The sequence below is a fragment of the Pezoporus occidentalis genome, unplaced genomic scaffold (assembly GCF_034315485.1).
Source record: "Pezoporus occidentalis ecotype Australia unplaced genomic scaffold, CSIRO_AGI_Poc_V1 ctg17, whole genome shotgun sequence".
NCBI lineage: Eukaryota > Metazoa > Chordata > Aves > Psittaciformes > Psittacidae > Pezoporus > Pezoporus occidentalis.
In genome coordinates, this window is record NW_026913531.1 from 2,254,670 (window position 1) to 2,276,553 (window position 21,884).

The window sequence follows — 21,884 nt, forward strand, 5'->3', positions numbered from 1 at the left end:
AGCTAGTTGGCAGCTGATGTGATATCTAAGTGAAGGTATTTTTGTATTGCATCAGCCTCAAAGTAATTTTGAAAGAAGTCCACAATTAGAGACAAGGGGGAGAAAAAGAAAGCCAAAGATAGAGGCACAGTCAGTCAGCCTCCAGGCAGAATAAGATTTAAGAGAGCAAAGATGTAGCTTATATGTGGAGTAGTAGAGAAGCCAAGAAAATAAATTACTATGCATTGGAGCCAAAGATTATAGTCAATGCCTTTCTATTACAACTGAAGAAACTATGATAGTAGTTACACGGCCAAGAGAGCAAAGATCAATAGCAATAGAGCAATGGATGGAGAGGGTTATAACAACATTAAGGCAAAGGAATGATAGAAGTCTTTGCCAAACTTGTACAACTGTGTTTGGCAAAGGCTGGGCTCACTGGGACTGGCAACACACAAGACATTAATGAGGCCACAGTGACTGAACAGTCCTTTCAAGTAGCAGATCTGTTTTTCTGAAGTATTTAATTTCTTCAGTGATTGATCAGAAGAGATGAATATGCAGCATGCCAAAATCACTGGATTCTTTGTTTAAAATCTCTTGCCTTTAATGAAAAGAATTTATACGTCTGTGTTGAAAGCAGATGAGGACTGGTCAGCCTGCAGCCCAAAAGTCAAACAGGACATACAAGGAAATTTTGTCTAGCCCCTAGGAAAGCCTACAGCTGTAAAGCTAAACCAGTTTTACAGTCCACTGAAAGATAATGGTAGAAACCAAAAGTGAATTTGATGTGGGCCAAGAGAAAGCACTGCCAAGCATTGAGCACACCTGGCTGGCCAGCCAAACAAACTGGTAGCATTATAGAAGAAGGATCAATTACATGAGAATAAAAGAACAGGTTTGACTGGGTAGGACAGTTGGGAATATCTGAGTCTGGCCTAGAAATACGTACCTTAGTGCAGAAATACAGTCAGTGCTCAGTTGCCCTTGGATCTGAGTTTAATAGCACATGAATGTGGAACCATCAAAGCTGCCCTTAAGCAATAGTAGCTCAGAGTCAGGATACCATAACTCAGAACTGATATTGATGCTCCTCATGCTCTGGAACACATTTGCTGGCACTGGGAATCCAAGGGACTTTTTGTTAGAGCTAGACAGCTCTATGATGCTAGGCTTTGGCTAGCAAGCCCAGATAGGTGTGAGCTAAATCTGTGCCCGATACACCTATATCATGACCTTACTATGTTATATTGTTACACTGCACTGTCAGCGTGGTTTGGTTTTTTATTTCATAATCTACAATATCCTTTAGTCCCCCACTTTGAATAATGGAGAATTAATTATAAAAACATCTTACTCAACATCTGCACAGAATTAAATATGATCCTTCAAAATAAGCTGCCAATCTCTACCTTTTCTAAGCATATTGATCACTACCATAAATATGTGCTATTCATACTGAATATTATTGTCAGACTGAATCTTTAATATTTTTAGAACAAATACTGTAAATCCAGTTATTTGTTAAAAATTTTCCTTATGTATTTTATTAAAACAACTCTGATCATTTTGGCATAGATATGTACCTCTTTGGAAGAGTAACCTTGTAGCTTAAGTCTTACATTAATTTCAGAACACATGTTGTCCTCTGAGTTTAGAAGAGTGATGCACAATGTTTATTTTGGTCAGCTACTTAATGAGATTAGATTCCAAGGAGGAAGCTATTGAAGGTGACAAAAAGAGTTTAAATTAGTATGCTTAAATACAAGAAAAGAGAAAAAAAATATAAAAAATGGAAGAAGGTATTTTCTCCAGTGTTGTCTCTACTGGCATAAAGGACTGTGCATAGAACAAACTGCCCAACACAGGTCCGCTAAATCTCCGACTTTGAAAGAGGAAACAAGAACACTCTACAGTAAGCATATGAATATCCATCTTACTTTTGTTACTGTACCATGCAGCCATTTGAAGCATTTGGAATTGTTTGGGCATGACAATAATTAATTCTATAAGCACAATAGTATCCCATCATGCTTGTTGAGCAAGTTAAAGTAGAACATGAATAACTTTCATTGACCAGAGGAAGAGAGTAATTAAAATAGAAAAAAGCATGACTAACGTAGCACTGCTCTGCAAGGGTTTTTAATGTATCAGGCCCTCAGCCTTCTAAAATTAATTAATGCTTTAATGAAAGTTGTCTGTTATCTGACTAACAAATCTAGTTTTTCTAATATCCAGCTACCCTGGCTTTCAATTAGGACTCAAAGAGCCAAGAACTGATGAGAAGGGACATCATAAATAATTTATGGATGTCCTACTTCTGTGTATAGATGGTACATTTATTATTCTACTTAATGCATCCATATGGTTTTATAATTCAGTCATTACTGAAACCCTCATATCACAGTTATTTCATTAAAGGTTATATCCACTTTCAGTCATATTTGTAGGAAGCATATTTAAAAATGAAAGCTACAATCAAATTTTTGATTTAGCATATGGATTTCAAATTACCCCTTTATTTAATTATTGCCCTATTACCTATTTCTAAAGGGGTCAGTGGCTGTGGTTTTTTTTAATTATTTTCTTGGTCAAAATTCAATGGCTTTCTTGCTATTTCATTATCTGGGTGGTCTTGTTTCCTTGTTCTCCCAACTCCAGTCAACAGTCTCTTGTTCCAGCCACAAAAGTATGTATGCAGCATGCCAGAGAGGTGCTCCTAAAGCTAACAATGACCTTCTCTCCCCCTGCCCCAGTGAGCCTTTTACAGAGTACTTCTACCAGGGTCAATTTAGAAATTCTTAAAACAAAGTTTATATCACAGCAGGCAATAGACGAAGTAGAGAGGTCTTTAAATAGTGTACCTATAGTTTAAAAAGAAAAGGAATATTTTTAATTTCCAAGTTAACTTCTACTGCCTATATACACTTTTACTGTGGCTAATTAGGCAGAGGACCAGCATCCTGTACAATCATGCCAGAGAAAGTTGATGAGAGGGGTTTTGGGGACAATGTCTACTTCATGCTTTCTTTTTTCATCATCTTAAGACAATGAATAGAATTTCTATGCTGTTTCAGCTTTACTTTGCCTGAAGAATGCAAAGGCTCTAAGAGTGCAGTATTAAAGTTCATTCTTCTACCAACTGAAAACTTTTGTGTTTTAATGACCTGTCAGCTCTGACTATAGAACTGCACTACTATAGAGCTACGTGGTACAGTACCTGAAATTAAACTGTTAACACAAAGTAATTTTCATTACACGAAATTGAAATATCATGTCTATTTGTAAAGGTTAGCCTCCAGAGCTTAATTAGACAATACATTATGTGTTGCACAAAGAAAGCATACCAGCAACAAATTTGCTAAAGAGAGCAGAAAGCTGTGTTGCCAGAACACCACAGGACTGTAACAGAAGTGATCTTTATTTCTTTTGGTGTGCTTTCAAAAAGAAAACAAGATTACTTGTACAATTATTACCAGTAAAAAGATAACCTCTAATTCAAAAAAAAAAAAAAAAAAAAATCAGGAAAATGGGAAAAAAATGAAATTAAATTCTATTAATAATATTGTGTAAATCAAGCAGAATTTACTTTAGCATATTGTAAATATAAAAATCTTTATTGATATTGTCGTAGATTTCTGTTACAGTTTATTACACAATGACCATTCCTAAGGAGAATGCGTATCCTCAGCCAAATCTGTACAATGCAGACATTACACTGTTATTCTTCAACAGCTAATAAAGACTGAAATGTAAATCTGTTTCATGTTTAAATAAACATAAATGTAACATATGCAGTCAACATGAAGACAAGCTGAGAGAGTTGGAGTTACTCAGCCTGGAGAAGAGAAGGCTCCAGGGAGACCTTAGAGCAGCCTCCCAGTAGGTAAAGGGGGCCTACAAGAAATCTGGGGAAGGACATTTAACAAGGGCATCCAGGGATAAAACAAGGGGGATGGCTTTAAACTGGAAGAAGGCACATTTAGATTAGATATAAGGATATATATTAATCACTATGAGGGCGCTGAGGCGCTGGCACAGGTTGCCCAGAGAAGCTGTGGCTGCCCCACCCCTGGCAGTGTTCAAGGCCAGTCTGGACGGGGCAGTGTCCCTGCCCACAGAATGGGAGTTGGAACTAGATGATCCAACCTTCCAACCCTTGGTTGGTTCCTTCCAACCCAAACCATTCTGTGATTCTATAACCACTTTCCTACAGTATTCAATGCTATTATATTAGCAGTCTTGCTGTAATCTCCCACACCCGCATTTTTCATGATGCTTCTACCATGTATTTGATTCAAAGCACTGCACACACTGAAAGTATTTTCCACCAGTTTGTTGTGGTGCAGAGCCAAATAAGAATTAGCTCCATTACAAACCTCAGCTATGACTGACCTTCAAAGCAAGGACAGCCAAACATTACTTAAATGCTTTTAGCAACAGAACAAAGACTTTGTAACACTCTGCTTACCTCTCTGGGTTATTCCCCTTTCCATGAATCATTTCAATACCAAGATGACTGAAAAAACATCATTTAGTTGACACCTTATGTGATCACTTTCAAACTCCAATATGCTCTCAACCTGTGCATTTCATTTCAGAATCCAATATTTATTTTTTGCAAAAGAGATGCCAAAATGCAGTAATTGATCTAAGAAGCATTTTTACAAGTGTGTTCAAAAGATCATCTTCTGCTCACAAATAATGTTTGTCTGATTCAAAAGGTCACTTGGTTTTAAAAATATGACATACTGATACATCAATGATATCGATTTTTTTCTTTTTCAAAAACCATTTTTATAAGGCTTAATATTTAAGGGGTTACATACAAGAACACATTATGAACCATCTACTGAGGAACTTCATAGAAGCTGTCACTTTTCCTAACAGCAATGTCAAAAGTAAAGAACCAAAAGGATTATTCCAGAGGCTGAACTGCCAGATCCAACAAACACTGACTGATAAGGAAACACATGCTGTCTTGCTGTCTTTTTATCTGAGTGGCCTTTATCTGCCTTTTAAATGTTACTGTAGGGCACTTGGGTTTTTCACAAAGACAGCTCTTCCAGAGTGCTAACAGAATTAAAAAGAAAGAAGAAAAAGTGCTTGTTCAGTCTTTATTCCTGAACAATATCAACACAGTACATAGATCTATTGTAGGAAGTAGTCACTAATTTGTTTATTGCTGGGTCTCAGAACCCGGAGTCATTTTGTTTATTTACCATTTTGTATATCAAGCACGTGTTATTCCAGCGATGGCACCTGGAACTCTGCATACCAGGAAATTTTCTCCTTCCTTAGTCAATTTTAGGTACTAATAGGTTTCAGTTTGCTTGTAAAAGGGAAACAGGATATTGACAGCAGTATGGCAATATGGCAATCTCTCAAACCAACCTGTCTGTACTGTTTGGGGCAATGTAGTCAGTGCAGTTCCATTTGGTAAGGAGTGCAAGGCGATCTCCAAAGCTAAATGCTGAAACACACAAAGTGCAGGGATGGAAAATCCACTGTTGTCTAAATCTCTGCATCTTTTCTCCTGGAATTCAGTACAGCATAGCAAAGAAATGGTAGAGAAATCTGTTTAAATCATAGGAATAAATTGGGCCATGTGAGTAAAAAGGAGACAGCAGGGTGGTTTGTTTGTTTGTTTTTCCATTTTGGAGACCAAATCAAAACACATACAAGAAATTTGTGATGGATCAGCTCAAGATAAACACTTTTTCAAAATTTCTCCAAAAGTTGGCTGAAATTATGGGTTTTGGGTCAAACAAATTATTTCATCTGTGAGTATGAGATAAGTGGTACTCCGGACCAAACCAAACAATTTGAAGAATGGAAAAACAGACAGATTCTGTTCTGCTACACACAAGTATCTACTTGTATATAGGAATATACAGCTGAAAGAAGTATGGAACAGCTGACACCTTCTTACAGATGAACTGCACAATGCTGTCACTGAAATACCAAACTTTAGCTTAAGAACATATACCTGCTCCTGAAATCCAGTTTTAATTTAAACTGCAGTTTATGAAGAAAACTAAATGACTTAGAGAATTATCTTCTCTTCACTAAAAACAAAAAATGCAGGAAAAGGAAACCTTTGTGATCAAGATGGATCTGGGCAATTTGTGACAGATACGGGCAGCTTTTGTGCAAGTTTAGGATCCCATTGGATGTTACTGAAAATAACCCCAAAGTTGCCAGCAGTAGACTAATCCATTAAAACACTGGTTTGCAGAATATCCCACTAACATTCTTCTTGCATTTTGAAAGTCAGATGACAAAAAAGTGCCTTAAGGAGGTTTTAGTGCATGTTACAGCCTAATGCAATCTTTCCTGTTTTCCACAAAGACTGACAGCAAACACAATACCGTGATAATGGTTCAGCATGCAATTATCCCCACTGAAGTGCACAGAAGGAAGCAGAAAGCAAACGAGGCCAACTAATGCAGACTCTAGATTTCTTTGTGCAAACAAAATCCAGAATGACAGAGCTGCAGGCTACTAGGTTTGCTTGCAAGGCTCACTGCAGATACGTTATGCCTAATATAATTACTTCAGAAAAGACTCAGGTAACGGTGAATATCAATCCCTTATTAGAAGGTGGACAAGTTTAGAAGCCAAATACCATGAAGACCTTATGTTCAGGGTCATGCTGCAAAGGGACACAACAGTGACTGTAACAATCACACTAAGGGTACTGACTGATATTGCCCACAGTTGTAATGTGTGACTAACATTTAGAGCTTGTCAGTAATTCAGCACTTTAATTATAATAAGGTCTTAAAATTTCACTGTCTATCAGCATGGTACTTTTCCTCTGTAATTCCAAGCATCAGACAAACACATGACCCAGAAAAGAAGAGGGACGCAGTTGATACCTTATTGGGGTTTGAGATCTAACTTCTCAGAAGTCTCCTTTGAAAAGTCACTGCATTGACATGGTTTTCTATTTATGCCTCCTCTGCCTGACCCAGTGCCAACCCCTCTCTTAGGCTGGCAATAACAGATGTTAAGTGACAAAAAGTGACATCTGACTTTTTGTTACGTTTCATAGACTTGCCTCGGCTGTTTGCCCCAGCTCTGGTTGACTTGCTACCTTGTGGACTACTTGTTCTCCTCACTCATATTTTTTTGCCTTATTCTCACACCATTTTGTGCTTAATATACTTTCAAAAGTATTTTAACCACCTCTTCACAAGACCTACAAAGGGAGTGAGCTCAGGGTGAATGGGAGGAGTAAGATACAGAGGTCAAAGTCACAGCACCAAGCTGCGTGTGGTCTTTCTGTGGCCGCAAAGTAAATGGCCTTTGGAATTGGAATCTGACAGACTCAAGGCTGAGAACCCAGGTTCATGCAGTATTCAAAAAGCAGCTACTTAGCCATTTCTATTAATATAATATAGTATAACTACATATAGCTATAGATAGAACTACATATAAGTACATCTACATCTATACCAGTGCAAATTAGGACATTACTGTACAGGGTGTAGTAAGAAGATAAAACTACCATTTTGAATAGCTTCCAAAATAACTGTAGCATTACATAACACACAACACATGATGGAAGGTAGACAAAACACAAGCAATAACAAACCACTTCCTTCAGAAACCCTGCTTGTTCCGTTTTAAGGACATCCCCAGCCTTATCCATTCCTCTTCCCTTCTCTCGCTCCCAAAAGAAGAATGATTTTTTGACTGAGACAGAAACATTTAAATGTAACTTCACAGATTGTTCACTATGGCCTTAGTGGGCAGATGTTGTGCCAGCAAAGGCTGCCACAGTATTTGAAATCAGAAGAGTTCCTAAGAAAGAGAACTGGAAACAGGAAGAGACTTCATCTTTTATCAAGGCAAGGTATTCAACATCAGTAAGAAATTACGAAAAAAACAGTCACTTAGTGGAGTGGACAGATGGGGAAATGTGGAACAGATTAATAGTAAAAAACCTTATCAGAGCATCTTCTCTTCCTGGGATTCTCAGAAGGCCATTTATGTTCTGGTACAAAGAAAGATCACATGCAGGTAGGTAGACGCTTTGACTCAGAGGACTGAAAATGATTGGAAGGATTGGATGCCCCCAGCTTTTTATAAAGTTCTCCTCATACAGTTCTAGTTATGGCATTCCAGCAAAGCCAGTCAGAAGAGGCAAATTCGATGCTCAGAAGACAAAATATTTTGTAGTCTGGTTCCCTTTGTTTGGCTGATGTTTAAAAAGCAGCATCAAAAGTCTCGAGTGAATACATTAAGGAGAAGAGAGTAGGACATCCTAGGTGTTACTAGAAGAACCTAGAGATGATATTCCATGTGGAAGCCATGGCTTCAGAAAACGTACAAAGATCTACAAAAATGGTTGTTTCCAGCAGAAAAATAAGTGGTGGGAATAATGAAATAAAATATCAGAATAAATAAGGTAGTCAACTCCTGGGCCTTGACACTTGTAATTAAACCTGATGAATCAGGAAATGCAAAAGTGATGGAGGAATAAATATATATCATATATATCATAAGTCCATCATATTTCAAAAATCATGGCAGTCAGGTGAAGTTCTCAACAACTGGAAAAAGGGAAATATAATCCCCATTTTCAAGAAGAAAACGGATAACCCAGGGAATTACAGACCAGTCAGTCTCACCTCTGTGCCTGGCAAAATCTTGGAGCAGATTCTCCTGGAAGGCATGCTAAGGCACATGAAAATCAACAAGGTGCTTGGTGACAGCCAGCATGGCTTCACTAAGGGGAAATCCTGCCTGATCAATCTGGTGGCCTTCTATGATGGGGCTACAGAACTGATGGACAGGGGTAGAGCAGTTGATGTCATCTACCTGGACTTGTGTAAAGTGTTCGACACTGTCATAGAATCATAGAATAGTTAGGGTTGGAAAGGACCTTAAGATCATCTAGTTGCAACCCCCTGCCATGGGCAAGGACACCTCACACTAAACCATGTCTCCCAAGGCTTCGCCCAACCTGGCCTTGAACACTGCCAGAGATGGAGCATTCACAACTTCCTTGGGCAACCTATTCCAGTGCCTCATCACCCTTACAGGAAAGAATTTCCTCCTTATATCCAACCTAAATTTCCCCTGTTTAAGTTTCAACCCATTACCCCTTGTCCTATCAGTACAGTCCCTAATGAAGAGTCCCTCCCCAGCATCCCTATAGCCCTCCTTCAGACACCGGAAGGCTGCTATGAGGTCTCCATGCAGCCTTCTCTTCTCCAGCCTGAACAGCCCCAACTTTCTCAGCCTGTCTTCATACAGGAGGTGCTCCAGTCCCCTGATCATCCTCGTGGCCCTCCTCTGGACTTGTTCCAACAGTTCCATGTCCTTTTTATGTTGAGGACACCAGAACAGCACACAATACTCCAGGTGAGGTCTCACGAGAGCAGAGTAGAGGGGCAGGATCACCTCCTTCGACCTGCTGGTCACACTCCTTTTGATGCAGCCCAGGATACAGTTGGCTTTCTGGGCTGCAAGCGCACACTGCAGCTGGCTCATGTTCATTTTCTCACCGACCAGCACCCCCAAGTCCTTCTCCACACGGCTGCTCTGAATCTCTTCTCTGCCCAACCTGTAGCTCTGCCTGGGATTGCTCCGACCCAGGGGTAGGACCTTGCACTTGGCATGGTTAAACTTCATGAGGTTGGCATCAGCCCACCTGACAAGCGTGTCAAGGTCCCTCTGGATGGCATTCCTTCCCTCCAGCGTATCAACTGAACCACACAGCTTGGTGTCATCGGCAAACTTGCTGAGGGCGCACTCAATCCCACTGTCCATGTCACTGACAAAGATGTTAAACAAGGCCGGTCCCAACACCGATCCCTGAGGGACACCACTCGTTACTGGTCTCCAGCCGGACGTTGAGCCATTGACCACAACTCTCTGCATGCGGCCATCCAGCCAGTTCTTTATCCACCGAGTGGTCCATACATCAAATTGATGTCTCTCCAATTTAGAGAAAAGGGTGTCATGTGGGATGAAGCACTCCATAAACAGATAGGAAAAGCCTCACTCTCGCAGGTCAAAGGAGGTGATCCTGCCCCTCTACTCTGCTCTTGTGAGACCTCACGTGGAGTATTGTGTGCAGTTCTGGTGTCCTCAACATAAAAAGGACATGGAACTGTTGGAACAAGTCCAGTGCAGGGCCACGAGGATGATCAGGGGACCGGAGCACCTCCCGTATGAAGACAGGCTGAGGAAGTTGGGGCTGTTTAGCCTGGAGAAGAGAAGCCTGCGTGGAAACCACATGGCAGCCTTCCAGTATCTGAAGGGGGGCTACAGGGATGCTGGGGATGGACTCTTCATTAGGGACTGTAGTGACAGGACAAGGGGTAATGGTTTAAAGCTTAAACAGGGGAAGTTTAGATTGGATATGAGGAGGAAATTCTTTCCTGTTAGGGTGGTGAGGCACTGGAATGGGTTGCCCACAGAAGTTGTGAATGCTCCATCCCTGGCGGTGTTCAAGGCCAGGTTGGACGAAGCCTTGGGTGACATGGTTTAGTGTGAGGTGTCCCTGTCCATGGCAGGGGGGTGGGAACTTGGTGATCTTAAGGTCCTTTTCAACCCTAACTATTCTATGGTTCTATAGATGTGTAAGTTCATGTCAATAAGCAAGTGAAAGAGGTATTTTCTCTGACTATGTAGTATGAGTAAAGTTAGACAAGAGGATATAGCAGCACTTGCATGATGAATTTGACATAACTGTAAAAGCAGTTCTTCAGTGATTTCACATGTATAAGAAGATATATAGCAATAGTGAGGTGTGAAAGGGAAAATCTTGATATATTGAGCAATATATACATTTCTGACATACTTCACAGGTTACATTTTTGAAACACTTCACAGGATACAAGTGAAAAAAGCATCTGTGGAGTTTTGTCCAATCTTAGTATAACACACCTGTGTGCCTGAGAGAGGCTTTGGACAGACCAAACTATACTCAGTTACAAGGGATGATGCTTTAGCACCTCCACGAGGTGATACTTTAGACCTATTCTGAGCTGTAACCTTTACGACAAGTCTTTCTGCTTTTCTCCCAAGTTCAGCCCTGTCGATATATATGTACGAATGTATGTGCGTTTGGGTTTTTAACAAGTGTGCTAGACAGCAACAACTTTAATCATAAGTGGTTATCCACAGACTATTTCTACTTTCCATGTACTGCCTTGACCTTGGTAATGCTCATATTCAGTATTGGAAAGACTTGGAATAAACACAAAGAAACATTTAGAGAATGTATTCATTTCACTACTAACTCTCGAATATGTTCGATAAGTGCATAGTTTCTGAGAACCAAAATAAACCCATACAAACAGAAAACTCTAAAGTATTACAAAAGACTTTGTAATTCCATATGTTAACCAAGCAATTTTCAGATGAGTTGGTTTTATGTCATTTAGGGAGACAGCTAAACAGAACATATGGGTAAGCACTAAGGCATTTATAGAACAGCCAAAATGCTACTAAGAGCTCTGGATTGTCCTCACTGCCCTCAACAAACAATGCGCACTGAACACACACACAAAAACCCAACAGGCACTTGATACTCGGTAATGTGATGGAAAGCATTCAGCTGTATAAAATACAGTCCCAGGAAATAAATCCCTCCTCTTCCTCTTAGGCACGCAAGCAGTACAATTTCCCCAGGTTCAGTAAAATTACTTCTTAACATGCATTCGGTAATGACAGAGTCATGAAACACCAGTTTTTGACACAATACCTGTAGAATTCTTGGCTCCGCAGTACTCCGCTGTGCATTGACAACATTTTGCTTGTCAGAGGGTCTAGTCCTTAGCACAAAATGTAACCTTGTAATAGTTCTACATTAGGCATCCATTCACCCTGCCTTTCCATCTCCATCATGAAAATGGACCTCAAGTCACTGAAATTAGATTGAATTCAGTTTCATCCCCTCTGCAAAGCCACAACAGCGTTGATTTATTTTAAATAATAACCCCCTTTGCTGGCTTTCATACTAAATCACGATGTGCACTAGTCATGTAACTGGATTACAGGAAGCATTAACACTAGCAATTGCCTTTTCAAGTTGAGCAACCAACAACATTGCTAAAGGCTGGAACAAAAAGGGTCAGCCAGGGCAAAACAACAAATGTTGCCACTTGCTCTGTATGATAAAAACCAAAAATCAGCACAAGCATTAAGTGCTAATTCGAAACAAAGAGGGAGCAATATGTGCATTCAAAACAAAACAGAATCCCTTGGCAATGACATTAGCATTACAATCTACTTCAGATGGCATTCAAGAGGGAGAAACAAAGCCTTAAGTGCAGAGACCTGGAAGGAGCAGGGCTGTGCTTGGACTGTGGCAACTACCCTGCTGTGGGACAGCTGCCCTTTGGAGAAAGGCACCTTCAAAATCAGTCCAATGAGCTGTGTGACTCTCAACACTTCAGCTTTAAAACATATGCTTCCCCAAAGGCTTTTTCTGAAAAGATGAATTAAAACCAAACCAAAACCACTGTCCTTCAACATGTCCAGAGATTGCTGAAGATCCCAAGCAACAAACAACTTTCATGTCATGATTAGCTCATACTGTTATGCCCCCCTTGAAGCACATATGGTCCTCAGCCTGAACAGAAGGCTTCAGAGCAGGAGCTCCATCACAGAAATGCAGTAGCAAAGCTTCAGACTGAGGTCACTTAATGAGAACTTAATGTAGATTTAATAGATTTTTTTTTTTTTTATGTGACTGCCAATTGAAAATCTGCCTCATTTAGCTTTTAATGCAGGCACAGAGCTGGTCAGTTAAAATCAGGATGGCCCCAGAATACTCTGCAGGATTTTTCCAAGTCGAAGACTGTGGGTCTCTATAAGTGTGCAAGACTCTACTAAAGTAACAGGCCATAGGTAACATCATTCCTTGCACTAATAGAAAGGGGTTTCACCTTCACAGGAGGTGAAGTAATACTTGCTGTGGAAAAAAGAGACAGGTACTTTTACTATGAAGCTGGCTGTGCTGGCTTAGGCTAGCTTGAGGCATAGACATACCCAGCTTGCTTGGCATCTCCTCCTCTATTCAGTATTGGGATTCTGTACAGTTGACAAGTCCCCAGTGAAGCAAAGCTGTCAGGACCTTATATTGGTCTGATATGAACACTTACATACCACTGAATCTAGTCCACTAACTATGCTAGCCATCCAATCTCAAATTAGGAGGTTTTGTTCATGTGGAATACAAGAAGTTCAGAGCCCAGCTTTTTGAGCCTAGCTCCCTGATGGTATTTGTTAACTGTTAAAAACTTTAACGTTAGACTAAAGATCACTACCCTTTTTCTCATCATTCTTTTCTGTGTCACTAGCCTCTACTGCATTTGGTACATTCATGAGGGCAGATATGTAGAGGTACTAAAGGAGGAACTTGTACATGATTCTAAAACACTCTGTGCACTAAGATACCCTAGTGTTGTATCTTCTTTCCTTGTTTGTAAAGGCCATTCTGTTTTAATCTAGCATTTTCTGTAGAGTAATTTACAGAATTAGGCAATAGCTGCTGACTGTAATTAGTCACATTGTTTCAGTTTAATCTTTATTAGTTCACCTTAATAGAGTGTGTGATATGAATGGTTGTTCTTCCCTCCAGGAAACAGAAGAATGAGCCCAATGCTCTTCTCCATAATCAAGCGGGCTACCTATGCACCATGGTGAAGCAGAGCAGAGTCTGTGTAGAACTTATGCAGACTGTGATACCCACTCCACAGAGGACAGCTCTAACGACAGTATGCTGCTCCACTGGCATGAAGGTGAGGATGCAGCAGGGTGGCACCAGTATGCCAGTTCTACCACTATGCCCTCCACTGCAGGAGGGAGCATTGTCATCACTTTTTTGAGAAAGGGAAAGATCATACAAACAGTTAACTGAATGAGAGGGTGCCAGTCCATATGTCCCAGAAGTAGTGCATATGGCTTACGCCAACAAAAACATATTCTTTTCACAAAACTGTCTTTTTCAAACAGCTATGTAAGCATAACAATGGATTTACTGGAGAAATAGAAGTGACTGAAACCTTTGTGTCAGTGTCCTGGCTTTGGCTGGGATAGAGTTATTTTATTCCTAATAGCCAGTACAGTGCTGTGTTTTGGATTTAGTATAATGCTGATAACACCACATCAATGTTTTAGCTGTTGATAAGTCATGCTTACCCTAAGTCAAGGACTTTTCAGTCTCTCATGCTCTGCCAGTGATGAGGGGCACAAGAAGCCAGGAGGGAGCAGAGACAGACCCAAACTAGCCAAAGGAGTATTGCATACCACAGCACATCATGCTCAGTATATATACTGGGGGCAGTTGCTTGGGATGGACTGATGGCTACTTCAGGATGGGCTGGGAATTGCTCAGCAGGTTGTGAGCAATTGTATTGTGCATAACTTGTGTTTCTTGAGTTTTATTCCTCTCCCTCTTTTTGTTGTATCCCTTTTCTTCTTCATCATCATCATTATTATGTTTTACTTCATTTCAGCTATTAATCTGTTCTTAACTCAACCCACAGGTTTTACCTTTTTACAGTTCTCCTCCCCGTCCCATCAGGTAACGGAGAGTGAGTGAGTGGTACTTAGTTGCTGGCTGGACTTAAACCACGACAGCCAGCCTTGTAAGATCTCCCTGCCTCTGTAGAATTGTACTCTAAAGTACATCTTCTTGTGCCCTATGCAGAGTAAGTTTAAAACCCATCCAGCAAAAGCAGTGCAAACATCAATCAAGACAAGAAGATTAATGGCACTTGAAGCAAAGGTAAATTCTTTGCCTACAGAGAGGCTATGCTCTGCACTGGCTCATCATATTGCTTGTTGATCACAGTGAAGCTATATGAATGCAAAGTGAAGAGATTCAAGATGAGCAATGGTTATTTAGATTTAGATGTTCAGCCAGGCAATGGAATATGAACTTTGGATACCCCACAGTAAAAATCTGTCAATATTTATCTACATGCATATTTATTCACCAAAAAAACCTGCAGAACCCAGGAAAAGGCACTTACCACAACTATCACATTTGTTGCAGGAACAGGAAGATTTTCCACTTCCAAATCTTGACCAGTCATAGCTAACAGGTTGAGGGATGGGTCGTAGGCAGGTCTGGGCAAGGCTGATTTAACAATTATTGCAGGGTGCAACTTGCTTATTTTGGTGTGGGAAGAAGAATGGAAATTTTGTTTGGAATTCTTATAATTGTCTGTATCCAGACTTTTCTCCACACTCTGCACATGTTGATAAATAAATACAGGTTTTCCACTCTTTTGCTGATGAATTGCCAAAAAGTGGTCATTGTCTCCAGAAATGCAGCCTGTAGAAAGAGAAGAATAAGTTTAGAATGTCTCTCCTGGCTATTTGGTAGATGGCACTGGAAATCTGATGAAATCCTTAGATTCTGAAAGATTTTGAAAGAATGTTTGTGGAACACAAGAATTTCCTTAAAATCACACAACGCTACACACACGACACTAGAGAATGTCTACTAAGTATGTGAAGTATACTACATTATTAAACTCATTTTTACAGGGCTTTTAATGTTATTTATACTTCCAGCCAGGTTTACATTTCAAAAATTATGCACAAGAGCACAGAACACATGCTGAGGCAAGTCCAACTTTAGTATCATAGAATCGGAATCATAGAATCGTTAGGGTTGGAAAGGACCTTAAGATCATCTAGTTCCAACCCCCCTGCCATGGACAGGGACACCTCACACTAAACCATGTCTCCCAATGCTCTGTGCAATCTGGCCTTGAACACTGTGAGGGATGGAGCATTCACAACTTCTGTGGGCAACCCATTCCAGTGCCTCACCACCCTAACAGGAAAGAATTTCTTCCTTATATCCAATTTAAACTTCCGCTGTTTAAGTTTTAACCCATTACCCCTTGTCCTATCACTACAGTCCCTAATGAAGAGTCCCTCCCCAGCATCCCTATAGGCCCCTTTCAGATACTGGAAGCCTGCTATGAGGTCTCCACGCAGCCTTCTCTTCTCCAGGCTAAACAGCCCCAAATTCCTCAGCCTGTCTTCATACGGGAGGTGCTCCAGTCCCCTGATCATCCTCATGGTCCTCCTCTGGACTTGTTCCAACAGTTCCATGTCCTTTTTATGTTGAGGACACCGGAACTGCACACAATACTCCAAGTGAGGTCTCATGAGAGCAGAGTACTGGTATCAACTCCAATGGGAAAACATATGCAGTCCACTTTCTGATGTATGTAATCACCCAGTAATGCCAAAGATGAGAATTACTATGATCACCTTTTATATATGGGGACTTGAGGAGGAAGGGACAAGAACTGGATCAAAAAATTAGACTTAAACATGTAAGAAAGAGAAGAAAGGTGAAGTTCTGATGCCTGAGTCTATAATCAAGATCCTGTATTCCTCATTCAGCTCCTTAAATCAGTAAGCCTTAGAGTCCATTATACCAATTCCTTTTATGACCTAACCTTCTCCCAAGCATTACCTGGCCAGCCAATGGAGCACCTGGCTCTCTGCAGAGGAGATAGAGATGTGTGGATTTAGCCATACCTTGAATACCTTGGCGTTGTACACAAAGAACTCTGCTAGAGTACATGGTTTTAATAAACCATGTATTAGTAAAAACTATGTTTTATTTTGATAGTCAGAATACTTCCCAATAATGCCTTTATAAAAAGAACCAGAACTAAAACTGTATTTTATTCTCTTTTGATATCTTAGATTGGATATAAGGAAGAAATTCTTTCCTGTTAGGGTGGTGAGGCACTGGAATGGGTTGCCCACGGAAGTTGTGAATGCTCCATCCCTAGGGGTGCTCAAGGCCAGGCTGGACAGATCCTTCGGTGGCATGGTTTAGTGAGAGGTGTCCCTGCCCATGGCAGGGGTGTTGGAACTGGATGACCTTAAGGTTCTTTCCAACCCTAACTATTCTACGATTCTATGATTCTTTTTAAATGTATGAAGTGCAGTGACTCTTCAGTGCCTTTATGAAGAACAGAACAGCCACAACAGCCCTGTTTAGCTCCCAGTCTGGAAGACAGGCTGTCCCTGTGAGCAGAGAAACAGGAAAGGATCTGCTCCTTCATAGATATAAAGTAGTTGAAGCTGCATTAGTCACCTCATGGAAGAGCATCCTAAGAAACCCACTGTGGTACAAAAGGGACTTTTTGTTCTAAGACAAGGGAACCCAAAGAGCTCTCTCTGATCAGCCTGGAATTTCCTCTTCAGAAGCTGTTGGAGTTAATGGCAATGCTGAATCAGTGTGCTGATTTTTTGTTAAAAAAAAATAAATCAATGTTATTTTAATTCTTATAATGAGCCATGAAGAACATTTCAGAACCAATACCAGTTCAATTCAGGGTGAACAAGAAATCATTTTATTCTATTCAGACTGATTTTTGCCTCTGAATTTTTTGCTTCTGTAAGCAAATCAAAATAATCGGTCATTTGCACAGCTCTATCCAGGGTCCTTAGGAGATTTCAGTGTAGGTAATTACATTCTGTTGACCTAATTTCCTCATGAAATTTCAGTTATGAAAATCAAGGACAATACTTCATCTGTGCTATAGTATTGCTATGCATCATTGTGAAATGCATTCTTTGCCAAAAGCGGGTCCATGTCTGTAGGCGGTGAAGAAATTCATAACATGCATGAGCAGAAAATGAAGAGGAAGAAGACAGAACACAGAATCCTGCATTCTGCAGTACACTTAGAGATCCTCCTATTATAAAGAACTATGCTAAACCTAAGGCTGCTCTTTTAAATGGCAAAGATAAACACTGACCATTTCCTAGACGACCACTGAGTTCACATGTGTAGAGCTGTTAGGTTTTGATTGGGAAGATGACTGAGAGCAGGAGGAAAACAGAGAAACTGCAGAGCATAGCCTTAAAGACAGCTGAATATCAAAGCTTGTTAAGCCGGCTGGGATCTCATTAAGCTTTGTGGGGGCTGCCTTCATTGATAAAATCCTGAGGGCTGGTTTTACCTAGCAATTTAGAGAGTTGTGTGAATGGCAAAATAAAAAGAAGGAGACATCAGCACTTCTCATCGTCATCTACTTCTCATACCCACCTATTTCTCACAATCACTTCTTTGCTGGATTTATTTTAATGTTTCCTGCACAGGCAATCAGTATTCCAAAGCTATCACAGATAATATACAGGAATGTAACTACAGCCCTATTTGGTGTCTCTGATTCCTCTTTGCTTCCTTCATTCCTACTCCTACTATTGTGATACTCCTGGAATTCTTTATATTGCATTTCCTACTGTCTTTAATATTCCAAATTCCACTTTAATTTCATTTACTTTTACTGAAAGAAGCAGAAAAAAATATAATTAAGTACTAGCCCAAATTCTTCATTGAATAATGTTAAAGTAAATGCCATGTATGACTTCAGAGTTAATCCTGACTGAATCCAAAGTAACACAAAAAAAAAACTGATAAAACAATAGTTTAAGGAACTCTCCAAAAGCTTGCCTGCTTATGAATCTCACTACTTTTTAACAACAGTATCACAATTTTCTACTAAATCCCAATGGCTCACTTCCATTAGAATGCTAAAAATCACATTAGTAACACAGGTCCTTGCAATGGATTTGATACATGGCCCATTGCAGCAGATTTTCAAGATAGGCAGCAAAATACATTTTAGTAATGGCCCATCCTTTGGAAATGAGAAATTAACAAGTCTAATTACACAACATACTCTTTGCACTCACACCAATCCATTTAACCACCTGACAGCACAGAAGCACAAATAAGTTACAAGGAAATTACTAGGCTGTATTTGTTTTTCTGGTAAGTCCACAAAGCCCCATTAGCTTAAGTAGGATAAATGCATTTAGTGTGCCCATGTGAAAAACTTCATTGATCTTTGTAGGACTGCGGATAACGCTCAAACCATGATCAGACTTTGCCTTCAAGACTGCTACAGCTGCCTCCAGTGACCCTAACAACTGGGCCACACTTTGTATATTCAGGGAAACATAAATCTTCCCCTTAGTATGATGAAGGTGTAAAATACTCCTTCCTCACCCTGCAGACTACAGCTCTGAACACAAGCAGTATGCAACAACAGAACACTCGGAGAAGTAAGTCATTAGAAACACCAGAACTTTTGCTACATACCACGTTTAGATATTGCCTGTCTCCAACCCTAAGAGAGGGAAGACTGGGATTCCCATACCAACTTCTGTACTTACACAGAAAAAGCAAATGCTCCTTTGTTGCCCCCAGGGAAACCATCAGAAGCTATGAAGAACTGGAGTATGATAGTGAAACAGTGATTTTGGTGCCCTTTAAGCTTCAGGTATCCCAACATAAACAGAAATTCAGAAAATGAGGCTTAGGACAAGGCTCAAAAAAATAGAATCTCCAAAGGTATCTCTTCCAAAAGCTTAGGAAACTTGATTCTATGTGAGTTTTTATATTCTGTTCACACCATTCTATTTAAACTCTACTTCAGAATGTAGTTATGCATGACTGACTTGTAATATTCACCCAGTACTGATATCACACTTTAACTAAAACGATGTTATTCCTTACCCTAATATTCCTTCCCTTCAAGTGTTTTTACAAAGAATTACAGTTTATTCTGCCTTGGCATTGAGGAGAACAGACTAGCTGTTCAGATTGTGATTCCATGCTACTTCTTCTAATTAAAAAAACAAGAAGTCTTCCCCTATTTCTCGGCTAAGTATAGCTATGTTTATGCCAACAAAAAATGAGCAACAGTCAATGGTTACTTTCAAACTCAGGTCAGAACATCTCTTAGCACCAGCTTTGTAGATACCTTTGCTCCTGGAAGACAGCTTATCCTTCCTTCATGTAGATCACAGAATCATAGAATAGTTAGGGTTGGAAAGGACCTTAAGATCATCTAGTTCCCAGCCCCCTGCCATGGGCAGGGACACCTCACACTAAACCATGTCACCCAAGGTTTCGCCCAACCTGGCCTTGAACACTGCCAGGGATGGAGCATTCACAACCTCCCTGGGCAACCCATTCCAGTGCCTCACCACCCTAACAGGAAAGAACTTCTTCCTTATATCCAACCTAAACTTCCCCTGTTTAAGTTTTAATCCATTACCCCTTGTCCTATCACTACAGTCCCTAATGAAGAGTCCCTCCCCAGCATCCCTATAGGCCCCTTTCAGATACTGGAAGGCTGCTATGAGGTCTCCATGCAGCCTTCTCTTCTCCAGGCTAAACAGCCCCAAATTCCTCAGCCTGTCTTCATACGGGAGGTGCTCCAGTCCCCTGATCATCCTCATGGTCCTCCTCTGGACTTGTTCCAACAGTTCCATGTCTTTTTTATGTTGAGGACACCAGAACTGCACACAACACTCCACGTGAGGTCTCACGAGAGCAGAGTAGAGGGGCAGGATCACCTCCTTCGACCTGCTGGTCACGCTCATTTTGATGCTGCCCAGGATACGGTTGGCTTTCTGGGCTGCAAGCGCACACTGAAGCCGGCTCATGTTCATGTTCATTCATGTTCAATGGACTTGCACATGTTCAGGTTCTTAAGATGGTCTCGAACCAGATCCTCTCCTACAGTGGGACTAGGGTCTTAATTCTCACAGTCCCTGCGTCTGCCTTCCAAGACTTGCGTGGTGTGGTCAGAGCCTTTGCCAGTGAAGACCAAGGGAAAGAAGCCATTAAGAACCTCAGCATTCTCCAAATCCAGGGTAGCCAGCTCTCCCGATAGCTTCCGGAGGCGGCCTATGCTGTCCCTAGTCTGTCTTTTATTCGCTACATACCTAAAGAATCCCTTCCTGTTATCCTTAACATCCCTAGCCAAGTTTAATTCTAACTGGGCTTTAGCTTTCCTAACCTGGTTCCTAGCTTCCTGGACAACATCCCTGTACTCTTCCCATGCCGTCTGTCCTTGCTTCCACGTTTTATAAGCCTCTTTTTTCCTTTGAAGTTTCCTCAGCAGCTCCTTATCCATCCAAGGAGGTCTCCTGACCCTCCTGCTGCACTTCCTTCTAGTTGGGATGCAACACTCCTGAGCTTGTAGCAGGTGATCCTTGAATATCAACCAACAGCCTTGGGCCCCCCTGCCCTCAAGGGCTATATCCCACGGAACCTTACTAAGCAGGTTCCTGAAGAGGCCAAAGTCTGCTCTCTTGAAGTCCAGGGCAGTGAGCTTGCTGCACGCTCTTCTCACTGTCCTGGGGATCTCAAATTCGACCATCTCATGATCGCTGCATCCAAGGCTGCCCTGGAGCATCGCATTTCCAAGAAGCCCTTCCCTGTTGGTGAGCACGAGGTCAAGCACGGCACCTCTCCTTGTCGGCTCCTCTATTACTTGCAGAAGGAAGTTGTCTTCCACACAATCGAGGAACCTCCTGGATGGCTTGTGATGGGCTGTACCATCACTCCAACAGACAGGGTGGTTGAAGCTCCCCATGAGAACAAGGGCCTGCAAGCGTGAGGCTTTTCCTATCTGTCTATAGAGTGCTTCATCTGCAGGTTCTCCTTGGTCAGGCGGTCTGTAACATATCTCCACAGTAATGTCTCCCATCGCTGTCCTCCCTTTAACCCTGACCCACAAACTCTCTGTGGACTGCTCACCTGTCCCCAGAAAGAGTTCCATACTCTCCAGCCTATCCCTAACATAAAGGGCAACTCCCCCTCTCCACCTGCCAGGCCTGTCCTTCCTAAAGAGCCTGTAACCTTCCATTCCAACACTCCAGTCATAGGAGCCATCCCACCATGTTTCTGTGATGCCTATTATATCATACCCCCGTAGACGTGCACGCATCTCTAATTCTTCTTGTTTGTTCCCCACGCTACGGGTGTTTGTATAGAGGCATCTGAGCCGAGCTCCAGATGGAGCCAGCTCATTGGCTGGAGCAGCTGGAATATCTCTACATTGCTCCGAGCATTTATCTCATGTAATAACCATGTC

General features: G+C 41.1%; 1 protein-coding gene across 1 annotated transcript in view; it reads right to left on the reverse strand.

The window, feature by feature from the left end:
* PTPRR (protein tyrosine phosphatase receptor type R) overlaps positions 1–21,884 on the reverse strand; it is a 152,484-nt gene that overhangs the window by 122,265 nt on the left and 8,335 nt on the right. The window contains 1 exon segment of the mRNA XM_062613737.1: positions 14,982–15,286. Coding sequence (XP_062469721.1) covers positions 14,982–15,286 — 305 coding nt within the window.